A 20,980-nucleotide genomic window follows, 5' to 3' on the forward strand; every position below is an offset into this window, starting at 1 on the left:
ATGCAAAATGCAGGCACTCTGACTGGCCCACGTTGTGTAAAATTGGAAGAATGTTCTTCACACCCTTCATGTTGGCAGTGTTTGGGTCCTGGTTCTTACATCCCAGAAGGGAAGTTGCGGCACTGTGCGAGACAGTCTGACTTCTGACAAGTAAGAGAGATGGCGGGGCCATCTGGGTTGGGGGCGGGTGCGTGCAGTGACTCGCGCTGGCCCTGTCCCCGCACCCTGGACTCCAGGGCAAGTGGTGCTGGCCGGATGCCCACAGTGAGGAGGTGCGGGGCATGCAGCGAGCACTTTCCGGACAGTGCGGTGCGGGGCAGCGAGTGGCCGCCTGTGTTCCGACAAGCCAGGCGCCGAGGCTTGGTGTGGGCCAGTGGGCCTGATGGAAGTCACACTCCTGCCCCCTTAAACTATGAAACGGCGGAGTCGCACGGGAAGAAAGGGTTCAAGCGTAATGTAATTTCCTACCTTTTTTTCACTCTGAGAGTGAACCGCTGAGTGGCTGTTAAATTCATTGTGTATTTACGAGGAATCTTTCATCTAGAGACTGTAGATGCAGGACGGTGCCGGTGCCTGGTTAAAACGTTGAAGCTGGTGCTAAAGTGTGTTGAGGTGCCTGAAAGAGAAGCTTATGTTTTTTGACTCACTGGCCTTTGGGAAACTGAAGGACAGTGCGAACAAAGATCCCTTTCTTCCTCAAACGGGAGCTTGGGATTTGTTGGGTTTCACGCAGTTGGGCCCGAGGAGGCCGGCGGGCAGGGCCGGGACGTGCTGATGTCAGGCGCCTTCGTCGACTGAGCTCCTTCCTGGGCCTTGTAAGGCCTTAGGTGTAAAAATGGGGCTTGGTCTGCAGCAGGGCCCAGCTCCACGGCAGTGCTGTGGCTTCCTAAGTGACTCAAGCACAGGGGCCATTTCTGATCCACAGACCAGAGCTTCGGGGGATTCCTCTTCACTCTGACCACCTGACAGGCTGTTTCCTCTCACACAGGCAGTACAGGGGAACGTGGCCAAGGTTTAATAAAACCCACCACCATCGTTCTTTCCATTTTCTCTAAGGAGTCGCAGCCCCAGATGAAACGTGTGTGTCCTGCCCCGGGGTTTGTAGGAAGCCTGTGGTATCTGAGACCATGGGACTGGGAGGTTGTAATTAAGAAGCAACTCGGACCCATGGCTGCTCTTGGCTGCATTGTGTAATTGGCTCTGGACATAAAATATGCATCAAGGGTAGAAAAGTAACCTAGAATTATTTTCATGTGTAGACAATCTCTTATTTATAATGTTCAAGGGCATTGTTTACGTTGACTCCCAAAGTGAGATCAACGAAAAGCCCATAAAGTGGCCCCTGCCGGCTTTTCCTTCTGCCTCCTGGTGGGCCCCTGAGCCGCTGCTCCTGCTTTCGGCAGCTGCTCCTCCAGTGGTGTCCCTCACGCCCGGTGTGTATCAGGGATGTTGCCTGGTCGGAACCCCTGTACCGCAGTGCTGAGGACCATGCTCCTGCTGGTGTGCTGAGGTCCGTGCTCCTGCTGGTGTGCTGAGGTCCGTGCTCCTGCTGGTGTGCTGTGGTCCGTGCTCCTGCTGGTGGTGGGGCATGACCTTGAGGAGAGTAGGGATGCTCCTGGAGGCTCTGCTGTAAGGGCAGTTGGGGGGTGGGGTGGGGCGGGCGGAGGTGTGTGAAGGTGTGGAGATGGGGCACTGCCTTCCCTCTCGGCAGTGCTTGCTGTTCCTGGGCTTGATGCCACACTGTTCCAATCTCTGCCTCTCCTCTGCTTCTCTGTGTTCAAATCTGCTTCTTTTCATAAGGCCCCTGTCACTGGGTTAGGGCCCACCTGAGCCCAGTGTGGCCTCACTTTAACTTAAATTTGCAAAGACCCTGTTTTCAATTAAGCCCAAGTTCACAGGTACCAGAGGTTATTGAGTTGCTTTTTAAGGGACACGGTTCAGGCCACAGGACCCTCCCCATCCCCATACCATCTTCGGCAGAATGATGGCCACCACCTCGTCTCGGCCCCACGTTCCTGCAGGCATGTGCTGAGCCCTGGCTCAACACCACAGATGAAGCTTTTTGCAGGAAGATGTGAGTTTGGTGGGTTCTGGGTGCTTTGGGGCTTCCCGACGGAGACGTGTGCTACTCCTCGCGTCCTGTCAGGGCCCTACCAGCTGCGCTGTCGGACGCGACACATGCCAGGCCCCCTCCTCTGCTCCCTGTGTGAGACCGCATGGTCATGGACATCCCGCTGAGTGCGCCTAGGTCAGATGCACTTGAGACCCGGCATTGGGGTGGAGTCACCTGGAGCCACAGCCTGCTGGGGAAGGGTCACGTTCAGGCCCCAGACCTGCACACACACACCCCAGGAGGGCTGAGGTTGGCACAGGTGGGGTTCTCCGTGTAGTGTGTGGTGAGACTGGCTTGGCGCAGCTGTCCGTCTCTGGGCCTTCCTCTGAAGATGGCAGGTGCTCTGACTTACCCAAGTCGGGGGTGCTCTGCTGTGGCCGAAGGTGCCGAAGTGTGAGCGGCTTGTGTGAGAAGTGTGCAAAGGTGCTCTTAGCCACCAGCGCATAGCAACCACCTGTCGGCACGAGTGGCAAGGCCGTATGTTTCTAAGCATAACGTAGTTTGAAGTGTGTGCAGAGACCGCCGTGCGTTGCCCTCCGGGCAGAGCCCACCTGACGAGGGGTCTCTCTGGGTCTCCCCAGCCTGGCCTGGCCTGCTGGTCACTCCTCCACTCGGATGGTCAGTGTGGGGCTGAGATTGGGAAGGCTGGCCCACCCTCTGTTTAAAAGCCACGTTTTTCCGTCACGATTAGGAGGGAGATCGGCTGACATTGGACACGCGAGTGATCCTGTGCGGAGGCTTCCGACGGAAGTGAGCTTAGTGGGAACGTTGGATCACATGTTTTTAGAAGTTCGTTCTTTTGCCCTATCACGGTGGGTTCAAACGTATTTTTTGTGCCATACAGTAAGTTTTCCAAGTTAAAGAAATGACCAGAGCCACGAGAACGGTGCCATCTGGAGGGTGCGTGGAGGCACGTGGAGGTGGCCTCTTTCTGTGGGGAGCGAGAGGCTCTTCTCACCGTCAGCTCTGGGCTGGCATCTCAGCCCCTCGAGGTGTGAAATTGGATGGCAGCCTGGCCGGGCTCCCCGACCTGCCCTTCTCCCTTTCCTGGGGACACCTGAGCAGCGCCACGGTGATGGCAGGCTTGTGCACGCGTCATGCAGATACATCCTTATTTTCTTCCCACTCTTCCTCGTCCCCTGCCCGCCCACCCTCCCTCTCACCATCCAGAAGCCAGAGGCCTGTGGTCCATGGGGGAGCGCCACAGGCCTCGGGGTGACTTTGGTTGTCTTCTTAAACGCCCCCCACCCTGCCCCAGTCACTCAGAAGACCCCAAGACACACACATGGTTAAGATCACTCCCAGGAGCGCTGCCCTGCTGGAAGGTGGGGGTGGGCGGCAAGCACCCGCAGGCCTCCACTTCCATTCCTTCGAGTTTTTAGCCTTTGTTTTGCCTTCTCCCAAGGCTGTGCTTGATTGAGGTTCATGCTGAAACGCTGGAGCCAGCCGCAGAGCACTTTGGAGACTGCTGTGCCTACCGCTTGCCACAAGGCACCTTTGTGTGAATGTGGGGTCTCCTGGGGCATCTTGCCATCGCTCTGGGCTGTAAATCTGCCTTATAGCTCTTAGCCTGTTAGCTTTGAAACTTAGCCTTTTTTGGCCTGAAGGACGATTGTCTAAAACGTTGGATCAGTTGACTTAAACCCTGAGGTCTGCAAGAAGCTTCTGTGTGCTGTTTCTTTTTCTCCAGGAGAAGCAGGTTTCTGCATTTGCCTGCACTGGCCTGCTGTGTGTGCTCTGTTTCTGACCATCCACTAATGGGTGATTTGGTTTGTGAAAAGCATTAGAAAAGGAATTTAAGGACACGTATTAGTATTCCCATCAGTGGGTTTAAAGGCTTAAGAATGATGATGTGGCCTTTTGGCATTTCTTGTAGGCACGTAGGAGAAAGATTTTAGGCCAGTTGGGGGCATCACTGGGATGAGCCTCCTTCTCTGAGCACCTCATTTTTCTTTCTTTTTTTTTTTTTTGAGACGGAGTTTTTGCTCTTGTTGCCCAGGCTGGAGTGCAATGGCACGATCTCGGCTCACCGCAACCTCTGCCTCCTGGGTTCAAGCAATTCTCCTGCCTCAGCCTCCTGAGTAGCTGGGATTACAGGCATGCGCCACCACGCCCGGCTAATTTTGTATTTTTAGTGGAGACGGGATTTCTCCATGTTGGTCAGGCTGGTCTCCCAACCTCAGGTGACCAGCCCGCCTCGGCCTCCCAAAGTGCTAGGATTGCAGGCATGAGCCACCACGCCCAGCCTGAGCACCTCATTTTTCTAGTATGAGGAAGCTTCTTTGAAGTGAACATCTAGATTTGAAAAAGGCACCTTGGTTACAGTCTCAGCCCTCATACCTTAACAAGTTGGATTCAAAGCTGAATGACAAAAACAAAGGACTTCTTGGCTTTTCCAGCACACCTGTGGATTAGTGGTTTCATCCTCGTTTCTGTCCACACGCTTCAGCAGTGTTCAGAGTGTATCTTTTAAAGGCATGGGGGGTGGGGTTCTTTTGTTTGGTTTTGCGTTGCACCTGAGTGGATTCTTGGTTAGATTCAGGATTTTGTATCTAAATAGTACTGAGAAGTCCTTGGGCTTCTTGCGTTGACCTTAGATTTACAGCAGTTTAGCATGATCTCAGTTGGACATTACACAGAATTTCTGCATTCTCAGTAGATAGAGGAAACCAGATGTGTGTGCTCAAAATGCAGTGCCTTTAGGCCGGGGTTCCCTCAGTAGGCTGCTCCCATTTCTACCTTCTGCCGCTTTCTTTTATCTGAAAACAACTGGCTCTGTTTCAAAACTGTTCAGGGGAAAACCCTCTGAATGGAGCTGGGAAAGTAGCACGTGTCTCCAGCCCTGTCCCTGACCACTGTCCCCAACCAAGCCTCTCTTGAGATGATGAGGTGCTGCCCTTTGGGAAGTCCGCTTCAAGTTCAGCCGCAGGCCAGTGTCCCTGGAGCCTGGAAGCCAGGACACCGTCCGTTCCAATGAGCGGCTTCTGCATTCCAGAGCTGGTTTGGAAATGCCTCAGACTGGGGCCCTGCTCCAGACATAAAGCCGGCAGGGAGAGGAAAGAAGGGATTGAACATTCATTGTTGGGCACTAAGTCGGAATTCGGCCCAGCCTGCTCTACCCCTGAAGGCCTGCATCAGACTTGGGGTTCTTTTCATCACAGGGCCCCATCCTACCGGCAGCAGCATCAACTGCGCAGATCCCAGGGCGCTTATCTTGGGGCGTGCAGCGCTCTGTAGGGACCCTGGCATGACCTCATTTTTGCTGCTTCACGTTTAAGATCTGACTGCTGAGTTGTACTCATCACCAATTTCAAATCAAGCCCAAATCCACAAACTATATCTCAGCCTCCTGTGTGTTTTAAGAGGCTGCGCAGTGCATGGAGGTGCCCTCAGCCTGCAGCAGCGCAGCCTAGCAGAGGGCGCACCGTGGCCTTCTGTGTGACTGTTCTCAGAGCACGCTGTGCCTTCATTTCTGCGTGTTTCACGGCGTTGCTCTTGTGGTATCTGTTGACCCCGGTTCCCTTATTTCTAGGCCCAGTGCCTCGGCTTTCGCCTCTCAGCCCTCCCCTCCCCGGTGTGGATGCTTTCTGCCCTGGCCTGGGAGCTGGTCCCAGAAGGAGGAGTTGTGTTGTCGTTGTGGTCCTCCCTGCCCTTCCACGTGGCCCGGCTCAGCGCCCTTGCTTAGTTAATAGGAATTCAGTGTTTCATTATGAAATCCACATATGGCAAACATACGAAACAATCCACCAGGTCCATAGAGAAAGTGAGTCCCCTCCCAGCCTGGACTCTCAGCCCGTCTGTGGGGTGACCGCTGGTCATTTCTGATCTCGCCTTCTGTGCACAAGCTCCTGTGATGATTTTGTAATCACTTCACATTTTAAAAGATCCCTTGATAGACGAGTTTCAGATCCGATCACAGCTGTTCTTAATGAGACTTGGGAAGCCGTGTTGCTGATCTCCAAGAGGGTTCTGCCCTCCTCTGGCTGTGGAAGGCACGTCATGGCATCCTGACCGTGATGTTGTTCCTGCCAGCATTGCCAGTGACAAGACTTCTCACATGATCCGTGCAGCTCATTACACTGGAAGAATTACAGTGTCAGAAACCTCAGAATCTAACTTTGCAGCTTTACAATAACCATGAAGGTAGGCATACCCAAGTGGTGAATGAAAATAAAAGTAGAAAATGTTCTTAACTGGGAATGCATTTGAAAAGTCATGACTTTCAAATGTTTCTACATTGATTTTGTTTTGATAAGTTTTTTAGAAATGAGCGAAACACTTAATGTACACTTAAGATTCGAAGAAAGAGGTACTGGGGCTTTTGTGGGGAACAAAGGCACAGACATTGTTGCTGCCTTGGAACAAGGTGTGGGGGCCAACCACAAGCAGGCACCGGCGCTGGGGGACCAGGGTCAGGGGGCTCTCTTCAGAGACGGCAGAGCACGAGGCTGGGGCAGGAGGTGTCGGGGGCTTGAGAGGCGCAGGGGAGCAGGGGGAGAGTGGAGGCGGGTGGACAGCGAGGCGGTGGATGTTGAGGCAGTTGTGCGTCCACGGCGGGGCCTGCCTCCGTGGCAGCGCTCCCAGCACCCTGTGCGTCCCTTGCACCCTTGCCCTGTGGTCACCTGTGGTCAGGGACAGTGGGTTCCTCTCCCTTAGCACGCTTGGAAGCAGTGGTGGCATCATGGAGCTGGGAGAGTGGCTTTTATTTGGAGGACAGATGTGCGCATTCACTTAGGGTCCAAGAAATGAGTGGGCCTTGAATGAGCAAAACAACCCACCTGCCTCCCACGGACAGATGCTCCCAGGATGCGGCTAGGCGTCCAGGCCAGAATCGGGTTGGCCGAGGGTTTGCCGAGGAGAGGGCATCGCCAGGCTGGGCGCCTGTGTGGCACCACGTGGCACTCCCCGAGGAGGCCTGGGGACCCCTCCTGGACATGCCTTCCTCCCTTAAAAAACAACAACGCTTTTGCCAGACACAAGAGGCTCCTGTGGAGCTCTCATGGCTGGCAGTGCCAGATGGGAGCCTGGTGCCTTCATGCGGTTGGGGGTGCTGCCGCTCTTGCCCGCAGGGCACTCCTCTGGCTGGGATAGGAGACAGCCAGGACCCCTCAGCTTCTGAGGGCCGTGGCCTTCAGGCTGTCAGGAGGCCCTGGGAGGTGGCTAGAGCCCAGTGGCCACCAGGGGAACACGAGCCATAGAGGACATTTCATTTTTTTCTCCTCCAATTTTGTTTTGGCTTTTAAAAACTCCTGCAGTGCAAACTCTTTCTAATGGAAAAAAGCGGTTGCTCTCCCTGCAGCTGCCAGCCCGCCCTGAAGGCACGGACTGCCAGGCCTTTTGTTTCTGTTGTTTTTGCTGTTTGGGAATTTGATGTTTTAATAAAGAGCCCTTTGGGGACCTGGCTGGAGGCTCCTGTGGCTGCCATAACAAACGACCACAGACCCCGTGGCTTTATCGGAGGGCAGAAGCCCATCCTGGGTCTCAGTGGGCTGAAAGCAAGGCAGGGTTGGTCCTTCTGGAGGCTCCAGGGGAAAATTCGTTTTCTTGCCTTTTCCAGCTTCTAGAGGCCACCCGCATCCCCTGCCTCCTGGCCCCATCCGTCTTCAAAGCCAGCAGTGGCCAGGTGAGTCCTTTGTACATCCCATCTCTCCCACCCTCTGTGGCTGGGAGGAGTCTCTGCTTTTAAAGACCCCCGCGATGACACTGGGCCCACCTGGCCATCCAGGGTCATCTCACCACGTGAGGGTGATCAGTTGAGCCACATCTGTGAGATCCCTTTGCCCATGTAAAGTAACACCTAAACAGGGCCCAGGGATTGGGACCTGGGTGTCTTTGTGGGGTGGGTAGCTCTGCCCAGCACAGCGAGCTGGGGTGAGACGCGCTTGCAGGTGCTTTCTGAAGACACAACAGGAACGGGGGAAGAATTTCTCGCCATCTTTTGTTCAGAAAACTGATGGCACAAGTGGTGATGGTTCCCTCAGGCTGAACTGGTCAACCTAGGAGGGAGGAGAGCAGGGACCGGCTCTGCTTTTGTTTTTCTTCAGGGGAACTGGGCTGGTGGCAGGACCAGGTTGCATGCTTGCTCAGGTAGAGCACAAAGAAAGCGAGTATGGAAGGGCACCCTGATCCCGGGAGGCCCACAGGATCCCAGCCCCACAGTGTCCCCAGCGGAGCAGCTCCCCTCTGGGAGGACCCAGCCATGCTTGCCTTCCACCTCCTTCCTGTCCCTCCTGGGCCCACTGCCCAGCTTAGGATTCTTGGTGGGGATGGGAGCATGGGAGAGGGTGTGCACCTGCGCCTGTGGCTTTTACGAGCCTGGGATAGCGTCCGAGCAGCCTCTGCCGTCCCACTACTGCGGCAGGTGCAGGGCGAGCTGTGCCCATGCGAGGCGGCCTCAGGGCAGACGGGGCTTCTCCCAGACACGTTCCTTAGAGCACCGAGGGCTCGAAAGAGCCTTTCCTCATGAAGGGGTCCCCTGCCAGGGGATCCCTCAGGTACACAGCTTTTAAGACTCTGAGACGAGGTTCACCAACGTGGAACTGAACTGCCCAATAAATGTATTAACAGGAAGTGAATGTCCAGGGAAAATTCCTCACCCCTGAGGCTGACATTACCAGCAGGCGGTAATTTTACTTTGAGTGAAACTTGGGAGTTTGGTGTCGTTTCTCTCTGTGGCGCTGCTGCTGCCTTATGGATTGCTGGGTACTGCGGGCCTGGCCACCTGGTGAAGGGCCTCGGCCACGCCCACAGCCAGAAGGAGCTCGAAGGAACCCAGCTTCGACTCGGTGTCTGACACTGTGGCCTCTGTTCCCAAAAACAAGTGCCTCCTGCTCCTTTTGCCTAAAATTCTGTTTATTTTCAGCTGAGCTGTGTTGTTCACAAAAAGTAAAACCACATTGCCTGGAAAAATGTAGTTTTGAGGCAGAAATGAGAAAATCCTAACCCATAAATCAAGGAGGAAACTAGAAGTTTCTGTTGATAGATTCTTGAAAAACTCAAAACATTGAATCCTTTTGTTCAGTTTTTTTTTTCCCCCCAGAAAGGTGCCAAACCTTGCCTACATTGCCTGTGTGTGTCTTTGCCATCAGCCTTCAAAACGCCGCTCCCAGCGGTGCGGGCTCTCCCTCTCGTGCTCCCTTGGGAGACTTGAGGGTCTCCCAGGGCGGAGGGGAGGCAGTGGCGCTGTCAGTGGCTGTGCGAGGCTGGGTGACTCTGCTAGGCAGAGGTCGAGCCATCGGCCGGGGCACATTGCCACAGCGGCCTAGACATTTTTGGATGGAGGTACCAGGCAAATTATTTTATTACTGTTTTGAACTCACCTAGAAACCCAGTTATAGGAATGCACACTCGCTCTCTTTTTTATTAATTGGTGTTGGACACACAGCACGTGGCGGGGTCCCAGGGCCCAGGTGTGTGGGGGAAGGTGAAGCCGCTGACCTTTGACCCTTTGCAGCTCTGTGCCGCCTGCCACTCAGTGTGTTCTTTGCTTTGGTGCCAGTGGAGTGGCCGACTGGCTTGTGTGGCTGGTCTCATGGGGCCGAGGGGGTCAGAGCCGCTGGGCTGGGTGTGGGGCGCCACAGTTGTTTGGCCTCTCGGCCCCCAGCCAGTGTCACCCAGGTGTCTCGCCCCATGCCCCATGCTGCATGGTTCCCACCTACACCACATCTGCGCCGGGGCCTCCCTCAGGGAGGAGACTCGAGCTGGACCCAGGCTGTGACCCTGCACCCTGCTGCGTGCCCCCGCCCCGAGACGGGACCCAGGGGCTTGTCCTGAGGGGCTCTAGGCCGGCCCCACCTCACCTGCTGCACTGCCACTGCTCAAACCTGATTTGAGATACTTTATGGGTATTTTATGCCAGAGTTTCAGAGTCCTTTTTTTTCCTTGGCACTATTTCCAAATCTAAGGGGGTCAGCTGCTGCCACTCCCATTCAGAGCTGCTCCCCAGTGCCCAGCCCCCCCTGCACCCCACGGCGCTCACCCGGCCATGCTCTGGCCACCCCTGCCCTGGACCGCCGGCTGCCCCAGTCCTGGTCCTCCACCCTTTCTTTCACTGACCTCGCCCTGCTCCACCCCAGGGTAAACCCCAGGTCTCCACCCAACCTGTCAATCTCCCCACTCCATTGTTCCTGCATGGTTACACCCTGAGATGAGGGAACCCTGACAATGCTCCCGGCTGAGCCTTGCCTTCCCGCAGTTATACGTTGCACGGGGCCGCCCCGTAGCATCCACTGTGTCAATGCCCCCTCTGTCCCCAACAGACCCGCCCTCCCCCCACTGTCTGCCTCCTTGTGTCGTCAGTCCGTGACACGCCACGTGTGTGATGAGGAGGTGCTTGGAGTGGCACTGCTCTGCGTGTGGCCATGCACTTCGTTTCCGTTTTCACACGTAGTTCAGAGCTGGGTGTCCGACAGAGGTGCCCGAGGTGGAAAGCGTCGTGCACTCGTCCCACCTGTGGTCCCTGCAGAGCTCCGGCTGTGTGGCACGGGCTCCTGAGAGCTGGGGATGGAGGAGGTGCGGGCTTACCGTGTGCTCCTCTGCTGCTCGCCCCAGGCTTGGGTTTCCTGGCGGTCACCTGGTTGGCGTGAACCTTGGGCGTGCGCCAGGGTCCCTGTGCTGTCGTGGAGTGCAGGCAGGTGGGCAGGCGCTTGGGAGTTACCAGTCAAGTCCCTGCGCCGCGCAGACCATTTCCTGGTGTTCAGGAGTTTTCAAGGCCTCGGCCTGCTGGGAATAGTTGAGAAACGCTGGTTCAGGCAGCTTGCTTTATTCACAGCCCTGAGACACCTCTGGGACAGCCCCTGAGGATATTTTTCCCGGAACTTTCTCGGGGCCAGGAGTGTGCCTGTGCTGTGATGAGTGGGAAACGCAGTTTGTGCAGGGCCTCACAGAAGAGCCCACCGGTGCGGGTGCTGGCTGCCTCCTCCAGTGGGCGCCAGCTCGGGGTCTGTGGCAGGAACGTGGGTGGCTGCGGATCCACCCAGGACAGAGTGACTGCCTGGGCGCGTGGTGGAACTGAGTGCAGAACTCCTCCCCAGCCCCCTTTCCAAGTGCAGCCTTGCCCGGTCTGTTCCCAGGCATCACTGAAAAGTTACTGGTGGGTTTGCACATTGGCAGGAATGTCTGCTCTCTCTTCCTTCCTCGGGAAGAAGGTTCTCTCTGCAGGGGCTCCACCTCCCTGGGCACTCTCGTCCCCAGCCTTGTGGTCTGAGCCAGAGTCTCTGCGGCTGACAGGGACTTGCTCTCTCTTTCCTGCCCCTGTCCGTGCACCCAGCCCAGCCCCCGTCCCTGCACCCAGCCCAGCCCCCTGCCCCTGCACCCAGCCCAGCCCAGCCCCCTGTCCCTGCACCCAGCCCAGCTCCAGCCCCAGGCCCAGATGGAGGGCGCTCCAGTGGGCTTGCCCCGTCTCGTGAAACAGTCCAGAAACCTCAGTGTTCTCATCGTCAGGCTGGGTTCTGAATGGCGCGCTGTCGCTGCGGGACCTCGGGGCCTGTAAAGATCATGGGAAGGGGCAGCTGTGCCGGCAGCTCCTCCTCCTCGGTGCAGCAGCTCCTCTCCGAGTTTATTTCATGTCAGCAGAAAGATGGAATTCTTGCCAGCCAGACATTCAGCTCATTGACCTGCCTTTTTCTTTTTTCTTTTCCACTGACAAATTCATTGTTAAAAAAATATAAGGCATTTGCTCATCAAAAACTAGAATGCTGTTTTAAAACCACAGGCTGTATTTTCTAAGGACTTAGAGAGACCCATGCCCGAGCCCTCCCCTCACAGAGTCCCTGCCTTCTCTCTCCGCTCCCTCTCGAAGAACCGCAGGCTGGAGGGAGCCGGAGGGTAATCGTGCTGCTCCGCTATGGACGGTGGTGGCCCAGGAGAGTGCCTCGGGGACCCAGGTGCTTCCTGTATGGACGCTGCCCCCACCTGCTGTGTGATGGAAGCCCAGCCCCTAAACTGCTCCTAACCCCACCCAGGTCTCAGTTCCTCATCTGTAAATGGCACCTGCACCCCAGGGCCAGCAGCCCCTTTGTCAGCACTCTGATGTCAATGCACGCACTTCACAACGCTCTGCTCCTTCTGTCCATCACCAAAAAACGAACGTTTGTTCCTTGGAAGAAGACTACAGTTGACCCTTGAACAACACAGGTTTGAACTATGAGGATCCACTTACATGTGCATTTTTTTTTTCAGTAAAAATTATACTGAGTGTGCCTGCCTCCTCTTCCACCTCCTCTGTCTCTTCTGCCTCTGCTGCCCTGAGACAGCAAGGCCAGCCTCTCCTGTTCCTCCTCTTCCCCCCAGCCCCAGTCAGCATGCGGACGGTGAGGACGAAGGCCAGGATGATGATCCACTTCCGCTTAATAAAGATCCACTTCCGCTTCATGAATAGCAGCCATATTTCCTCTCGCCTGTGCCTTTCTGAATACCACGTTTTCCCTCGCTTACTCTATTAGAGAAATACAGGTGATGGTACACACAGCACACAAAATACTTGCTCATTGACCGCTATCAGTAGGGCCATTGGTCAACAGGCTATTAGTAAAGTTTTGGGGAGTCAGAGGCTGTACATGACTTCAGCTGCACAAGGGTTCAGTGCCTCTAACCCTTGTGGTGTTCAAGGGCCAGCTGCACAATGAATTAATCCCTGGGACCATGTCGGGCTGGCATCTGACACCTGGACTCAGAGGGCCTCTACAGTAGGGGCCGTTGGGTAAAGAAACCCCAGAGTCCAGCAGAACATCTGACTCTGGCCATATTCCTTCTTGTATAGCATCTGTTTGAGACAACAAAATCCCGAGGCAGAAGATCAAACGCTCCTTAGGTTCATTCTGATGGCTCAGCTATTCCCCCGAGGCTGGTCCCCGAGGCTGGTGTGCTCGCAAGTCGTGGCTGGCAGGGTTGCCAGGCTTGTCTGCAAAGGGCCAGGGGGGATGGGTTTTCAGCTTTGGGGGGCACACCTGGTCTCATCACAGCTGCTCACCACGGCCCTTGGGTCATGACAGGCCAGCACATGGGGGGCCTGCAGGCCTGTAGATGCTCACTGAAGATGGAGGTTCCTAGAATTGTCATGTGGCAGAAAATATTTTTTTGCATTTTTTTCTGTCATTAAAAATCATTGAAAAGCCATTCTCAGTTCACAGCTGTACAAAAGCAGCCAGCAGGTTTGCTCTGGGCGCCGTACTTTGCTAACCTCAATATAGAGTGAATTATACTTCGTATCTTTAAAAGGCTTGTCTTCTAGCATTGCAGGTGAACTTTGCTTAGAAACATAACTATTTTTAAAAGCACATGTAGGTGAAGTCTAGTCTTTAAAAGCACTTGCAGGTGAAAGCCCTGGTCCGGCGCTGTCTCTGCAGTGTGTTTGCGGAGGCCAAGTTTGCTCTGTGCAGTGCTGCTGTTGTCCAGGGCAGGTCCCACGGAGGGGATGCTGCGGCCAGGCTCCGTGGGGTGGGGCACCCTGCAACGGGCTGCTCCTCTTCCCAGGGCCACCGGTGAGACTCTCAGTGCACAGAGTGCGGTTCTGTGTGGAGGTGTGGGATGCATCTCCTGGCCCTCCCGTAGTGGGATGCAACCCCAAGTGAAGACCCCATGGCTCGTGTCACGTGCCCTCAGGGCTGGGGCTGCCCACCCGCCTGCCTGGGCCGTCTTGACACCGGAGCTGCCTGCCTGGATGTTGGAGCGCCCAGTGGATTGAGTGAGAAGTGGGCCTGGGTGCTTACAGGCGATGGGGTCACCAGAGCCCACCCAGGGGCCTCGCCTGTCCCCCATTCTCATTCCATACTCTGGGAGGCGGTACAAGGTCGGGAGGGCCAGCGGGGCTCTCTGCCACCAGGACTCACTTCCGCCCATCTTGGAACTGGGCCTCACTTTCCTGCGAGCTTCTGCTGGGTTCTCAGTGCCCACCAGCAGCTCCTTTGCTCTCCCTGAGCCCTTGAGGTCGCTCTGCCTTGGGAATGGGGAGGGTTTGGGTCTCAGCCTCACGCTCACGGTCCTGGCTTGGATTTTAGCCCTGAGTGGCACTCTGGGAGCACTTGTGCTCTTCGTGGTTGCCACTGGGATTTTCCAGGAGGCTCTGTGGCATTTGCTGTTGCTCTCTCTCTCTGTGGAAGCTCTGCCTTGCTTTTTTTTTTCCCTTTTTTCTGCTCTGTAGGTGCTTGAGGGGGGAGTTGCAGATCCAGCAGAGACTCGATGGCACTCTCTCACTGGATCTGACGCGACTTGAGAGTGATGGGGAGACAGGATGTGCCGCAGAGTCCTCGGTGTGGCCCTGAGGCCGTGTCCCTGCTGCTCAGGAGACAGCACCTGTGGGCTGGGGTCTGCGGTCTGTGGAGCCATGTGGGTTGTGGGTTGTGGGCCACGCCGCTGACGGGCCCCTGTGTGTCTCCCTCCAGGTGCTGCAGGGTGCACAGCTGATCGCCGTGGCCTCCTCGGACCCCACGGCAGCGGGCGTGGATGGGTCGCCACTCCAGGGCAGTGACATCCAGGTTCAGTACGTGCAGCTGGCGCCAGTGAGTGACCACACGGCCGGGGCACAGGTGAGTCAGGGACACTGAAGTGATGGCATGGCCGCCTGCCGCTGCCACCGGGCACACGTGGCCCCGGGGCTTTCTCGTGACTCTTCCTGTGCGGAGGGCACGTGATTGGACACAGATGCCCATCCGAGGGTTCTACGTCTCACACTCACCGTGAACGTGAAGGTGAGAAGGTAGATCCTGCCCCAGTTCCAAATTCCAACTGATTCTTGAGACTGTCTTGTGGAAATGTTTGTAAATTCAGGGGCAGAAGTGAAGCTCTGCCCTGTCCTCCCTCCACATAGCCCTTTCCTGTGGGCTGGGGAGCATGGGGGCCCCTTTAGCCCGAGAGCTCCCTGCCCCTTGTTGAAGGTCTCAGCTTGGGGCAGAGCCAGTACCTTGGGCTGTTGTGACCCTAGCGTCCACCAAAACAAAGCGCAGGGCTGCTGTGCTCTGTGGATGGCCCAGCGGGCTCACAGCCAGCATCTCCATACCTCGCAGGCAGAAGCCCCTGAGGGTGAGGCCGTGCTGAAATCTCCAGCGTGGCCGAGGCCCAGACAAGAGCCCCGTGATGCCGTGGGCTGTTTGCTCTGAACACTGGAGGCAGAAGGTGGCCCTGCATCCAGGAGCAGTCTTGGCCCCGCAGCCTCCGTGCCACTTGCTTTGGGAACGTGCCCAGCGGGGACCTTGTCCTTGTTCTACCTCCAGCCTGGTGGTTGGCTGCTGCCCAGCCCTTCTGGAACATTCTGGCTGCTGTCTTTGGGTCTGTTCCGCTCCTTTCTGTGGACCCAGCGCTGGTGATCCACCTGTGTCTTGATGCCATCCACCTTCAATGCTTAGAATTAAAATCCTAGATGTCTGAGCAGCCTTTCCCTGCTCCCCGGGCACTGCTGAGGGCAGGTGTGCCCCTCAGCCCTCGGGAAGAGAGGGGTCCTCCTCAGGAGGCGCTTGCTAAAGAAGTGGGCTCAGTAGAGCTCACGCTCACCAGGGTGCGCAGGTCGCCAGGCTGGGCGGTTCTGCAGTCCCTCAGCCGCGACAGCCGTGTGATGATGTCAGTGCTCACCTGACGCTCACGTCTTCACAGCGGGGCAGCTGCGGGCCCAGAGTTTAAGGACCCGTGTCCTGTAGAAGGCCTGGCCCCTCCTCTGGCCTGAGCATTCCTGCTGTGCCCATGGGCACGGTGGCCCCCGCAGAGGCACGCCCTGTACTCTCTGCCCATGGGCGCGGTGGCCCCCGCAGAGGCGCGCCCTGTACTCTGCGTGGTGTTTGGTTCCACATTGTCGCCGACCTCACTGGAGATGCGCTGGAAGCACGTGAGGGCCATGGGCGCAGAACGCACAGGCAGTGAGGAGGGGGTGGGTGGGATGGTGAAGGCAAACTCGTTCGGCAGCGCTTATTTTATGTGGTGTGAACCTTGGCCTGTCCGTGAAGAACAGTCAGGCGTGGCTGCCTCAGCCCCTGCCGAGGACGCGTGGCAGCCCCTCGTGCCGTTCCAGATAGGAGCGCTGCAGGAGGGCAGTGAGGTCCGCGCCCAGGAAACTAGATGTGGGGGCCGTGCCTGAGGGCGTCCTGCTGCATTATAAGTTTCTGGTCATTTTCAGATTTCAAAATTGAAGAAACCTGTGTCCCATGGTTGGTGTTTACACCCCTAGCTTCCTGTAAGCTCTCTCTGTTACCATGCCCTCCTGGCAGGCCCCAGGTGAACGATTTAATTAGGATCCATCCTAACAGCCAAGGAAGACGGCATGCTTAACGGGCCGCTTTCCCTGCAGAAAACCCCAGCGTGGTTGGACTTGGTGGTGAGCAGGTTTGCCCATCTGAGGCCAGACAACTGCAGGGTGTGTTAGCTTGTCACCAAGGGCCCAGCTCTCTGCCTTACCATCTCAGCTTGTCCTCAGGCTAGCTCTGCCCCACTGGGAAGTGACCGAAGGCCTTCATGGTGACTCTGCAGGCGTGACTGCACCTAACAGAGACGGGTTTCTGGTTGAGCCTCCTTATCCACATGAAGCCCCCACCCCAGTCATGCTTGGGAATGGTCTTGCATCTTGCATGGGTCAGAGCAGGGTCACGCGCTTGAGCTCGTTCTAGGAAAACCTGTGGCTCAGCTGTGAGGGCCTGGCTCTGAGAAGATGGGTTCCCTTAGGAGGGAAGGCAGGTGGCTGGCCTGTGGGGGTGGCCAATCCTCAAAGTGGAGAGTGGGGCCTGTTCCCTGGAGCAGTGGGTTGGGAGGGTAGGGGGGTGCCATTTGCAGGGGAAAACACTTGTCTTAATGTGCGGTGGCCTGTGGGTGTCATAGGCTCCCTGAACCATCTGTAGCAGAGGCAGCACCTCCACCAGCCTCTGCCCAGAACACAGGTCTGGCCACTGTCCTTGGAGGGCAAGTGAGTCCCAGCCAGCCCAGACCTGTGCCCCACTGTCCCCACCCACCCAAGTCCCCAGCTGCCTTTCCAGCTGTCTGGGGGAAGGGGCTTTGCATCCCAGGTGGTGGCCCCCCTACCCCAACCTCCCATGGCCTGCAGCCACCCACCCCAGGGCCCTGGTGTGGCTCCTCCATTCCAGCTGAGGTTCACCCCTTCCCGTTAGGCCTTCCCAGCTGTGGCCGGGCTCGCAGGAGACAGTCCTCATACTGACCCCTCATCCTACCCTGGAAGGCCCCTCCTCCATCCAGGGAACAGTATATCGAGTGTCATTTGACATTTGTCTTGAAAAAGCACAACCTGGACCAGGTGCAGTGTTTCATGCCTGTAATCCCAGTGCTTTGTGAGGCCGAGGCAGGGGTGTTGCTTGAGCCCAGGACTTCAAGACCAGCCTGGGCAATGTAGCGAGACCCCCATCTCTACAAAACGTAAAAAAATTAGCTGGGGCCGGGCACGGTAGCTCACGCCTGTAATCCCAGCATTTTGGGAGGCTGAGGCAGGCCAATCACCTGAGGTCAGGAGTTCGAGACCAGCCTGCTCAACCTGGTGAAACCCCATCTCTACTAAAAATACAAAAATTAGCCAGGCATGGTGGCAGGTGCCTGTAATCCCAGCTGCTCGGGAGGCTGAGGCAGGAGAATTGCTTGAACCTGGGAGGCGGAGGTTGCAATGAGCCGAGATTGCGCCACTGTGCTCCAGCCTAGGTGACAGAGTGAGACTCTGTCTCAAAAAAATTTAGCCGGGCGTGGTGGTGTGCACTGGTGGTCCCAGCTACTTGGGAGGCTGAGGTGGGAGGATCACTTGGGCCCATGAGGTCGAGGCAGCCGTGAGGTGTGCTTGCACTACTGCACTCCAACCTGGGCAACAGACCAAGACCCTATCTCTAAAAAATAAAATGAAGCAGGACCTTAACTATAGTAGAAGTTGCCAGGCCTCTTCCTCCCGTGGGCTCGGCTGTGGGCTCGTGGCTTCTCCTGGCTCTTCCTTTGTGGTTCCTGTGCCCTCCAGCTGAAGCTTCTGGGAGTGTGCACGGCAGCCCTAGAGTGGGCTCCTCCACCTGGGGCGTGTTCTGTGTGGCTGAGCTGGAGGATGAGTGACTTATTCCAAGACTGTATGTTTTTCCTTTACTTTCTTTTTTTTTTTTTTTTTTGAGATGGAGTCTGGCTCTGTTGCCCAGGCTGGAGTGCAGTGGTGCAGTCTCAACTCACTGCAACCTCTGCCTCTTGGGTTCAAGTGATTCTCCTACCTCAGCTTCCCTAGCAGCTGGGACTACAGGTGTGCACCACCACACCCGGCTAATTTTTGTATTTATTGTAGAGACGAGGTTTCACCATTTTGGCCAGCCTAGGCTTGAACTCCTGACCTCAAGTGATTCACCCGCCTCAGCCTCCCAAAGCCCTGGGATTATAGGCATGAGCCACTGCGCCCGACCTCCTTTAACTCATTTTAAGATAAAGCTGTGATTTCGTACTTGAAGTCCTTTTAATATCTGTAACTCGTTGACCAGAACTTGTATCTTTGAGGGAAGAAACATAGCTGCCCCGAAAATCCTTTGTTGAAACACTGGGACAATGTTTATAGGAAGGCAAAATGGTACCTGAAGCTTCAGGGAAATATCTTCGGGAGGGCCAGGATGTTCTCCACTTCCAGATTACTTCCCAGTGAGGCAGCGGGTTGGGGGTGGAGAGGCAGCAGTAGCTGCCGCGCCGGCCCCGGTGACCGAGTCCATGTCGGGGGCGGGCCGGGGCCTGGGTGTGCCGGAGCCGCCCTGGGCGCCAGGGTCGTGGGCGCGTCGTTCCGCTGGGAGCCAGGCGTTGTGTACCAAGTCGGGTGAGCCTTGGGGCCGTCAGGGCTCCTTCGCGCTCCTGTGTGCGTGTTTCTCATTCTGCCTTAAAGTCACTGGCTGTTCATGACAGCCCCTGGCCATGCAGTGCTGGGTATTTTTCTAGAAAGTCCCTCCTTTCTCCTGTTTGCAGACGGCCGAAGCCCTGCAGCCCACGCTACAGCCGGAGATGCAGCTCGAGCACGGGGCCATCCAGATCCAGTGAGCGGTGCCCATGGCACCAGGAGCCCCTCGCCGGCTCCGCCTACGGCCCGGCCCCCACGCGCCCTGCTCTCACGGCCTCGGCACAGGCAGCGGCTGCACGTGTTCTGCTGAAGTGCGTCTGAAGGCCGCTGCCTCCGCGGGGAACATCCGCGGGGAACAGCATCCTATCAACTGAAAGAGCAGCCGCCGCCGCCCCCAGCCGGAGACCCCTTTCGTTTGAGTCGTGCTGTTGGTGTCGGAGGACGAGGGGAGGCACAGTGCGGAGAGCGTCGCATATGCGCGGGAAATCAAGAACTATGATATTTTTCTGTTTAAACAGCTTTTTTTAACTTGCTATGGTGTTTATAACAAAAAAGAAAATTTGAAAAAAAAAATCCCAGGGGAGTAGCAGGAGCCCTTTGCTGTGTGCTCTGTCCAGTGTCATGAGACGGGAGCCCTTTGCTGTGTGCTCTATCCAGTGTCATGAGACGGGAGCCCTTTGCTGTGTGCTCTGTCCAGTGTCATGAGGCAGGTGTTTGCAAAGCCAGCTCTCGGTTCCGATGGGGTATTGCTGACCTACTTTTCTAGGGGAAATGCTCTTAAACACTGTAATTATGCATTTCTAATGAAATAAAATGTATTTATGACCACAGCAGCCTTATGCTTTTCCTCCTGCGAGACGGTTCGCCAGAGAGTGCCTGTCCCTGGGAGGTTGGGCTCGCTGGCCTTCAGGCCACAGTGCTGCCCTCTCCACTGTGCTGCCCTCTCCACTGTGCAGACAGTAGGTGTGGGCACCCCGGGACAGTCAGTTCTGTTTCCGCGTCGTAGGCACTGCCGAGGGGAAACCTGGTTTAGGACACAGCTGTGGAACTTCTTGTTCTCATAAACCACAGAGTTCTGCCAGCTCCAGAAGGCACAGTCCTGGGGTCCTTAGAGAAAGTTGCAGCCACAGAGGCAGGCCCTACTATTTACAGATTTTTTTAAGGCAGACATAATATCTGCAAATAGAAGTGCCAGAGGCAGTTTGAATCCCTGGTGACCAGCCGGGCCCGGCCTGCTTCACCCACACCGTTGTGGCAGTTGCGTTAGGGGCTTGGGAAGGGCCTACCTGGAGCCGCGTTCGCTGACTTAGAGCGGGGCCTCTCTGGGCTTTCTCTGGGAGGAGTTCCGCGTTGCCATCCAGACGGTCGTAGCTCCAGCCTGCTCCACCCCGTCAGGATCCTGGGCTGGGTCCCCTTGGGGGTGAGGGTCTGGGATGAGCTGCTCTCGAAAGGGGGATGGCGCTCATGGGTTCTGCGTCTCTATCGTGGTGGGGCCGCCTCTGAAGATGGCCACCACAAGGAGCCGGGCCGAGGCCTCCCAGGAGGTCACCGGACCTTGGCCACTCTCCAGGAGACAGAAAGGACCAGCTGGGAGGCAGGGTGTAGAAAGTCAAATCCACACGTGTATGATTGGAATCCCAGGAGAGAATGGAGAGAACAGAAGGAAGATGCATTTCAAGGATTCAGGAAGTAGAATAGAACCCCAAGGAGAAACGAACATCAGTCTCTGCCTCGACACACGCAAGTATCACAGGCAGAGATAATTTTGACAGCAGCCAGACAGAAAGGACAGATGCCTGCGATGGGATGAAAGCAAGGCAGCAGGCGTGGGCACCCACTGGCCGCTGGGTGGAGGGGGAGCCACTGGTGCAGAGGAGGGAGCTCTCGGTGTGGGGCTGGGTCTTCAGTGAACCTGTTGTTCAGGATGCTGGTGACACGCCACCAATTGACCCAGCAGTTCCACTTGTGGGGATCCACCCTGGAGCTCTGAAGACAGCTGCTCACACATGCACTTGTGCCTGGCTGTGCCCAGCAGCACGGCTCATACCAGCCACAGGGTAGACGCAACCTGGGTTTCCATCAGCAGATGAAGGGAGAAACAA

The 20,980-nt window shown here is 56.5% G+C and overlaps 1 protein-coding gene across 27 annotated transcripts in view; it reads left to right on the top strand.

Moving 5' to 3' along the window:
• BANP (BTG3 associated nuclear protein) overlaps positions 1 to 19,706 on the top strand; it is a 125,498-nt gene extending 105,792 nt beyond the window's left edge. For 19 of the 27 annotated variants that reach the window (XM_034940881.3, XM_034940876.3, XM_063597817.1 and 16 more), the window contains 3 exons: positions 7,671 to 7,736; positions 14,494 to 14,637; positions 19,007 to 19,706. In XM_034940881.3, the coding sequence (XP_034796772.1) occupies positions 7,671 to 7,736; positions 14,494 to 14,637; positions 19,007 to 19,078 (282 nt within the window). In that variant the 3' untranslated portion in view covers positions 19,079 to 19,706. The remainder of the gene's footprint in view (positions 1 to 7,670; positions 7,737 to 14,493; positions 14,638 to 19,006) is intronic. The other 8 variants (XM_055099895.2, XM_034940880.3, XM_055099900.2 and 5 more) reach the window with 1 other exon arrangement.
• The last annotated feature ends 1,274 nt before the right edge of the window (positions 19,707 to 20,980 follow it).

This window comes from Pan paniscus, chromosome 18 (assembly GCF_029289425.2).
Source record: "Pan paniscus chromosome 18, NHGRI_mPanPan1-v2.0_pri, whole genome shotgun sequence".
In the NCBI taxonomy this organism is placed as follows: Eukaryota; Metazoa; Chordata; class Mammalia; order Primates; family Hominidae; genus Pan; species Pan paniscus.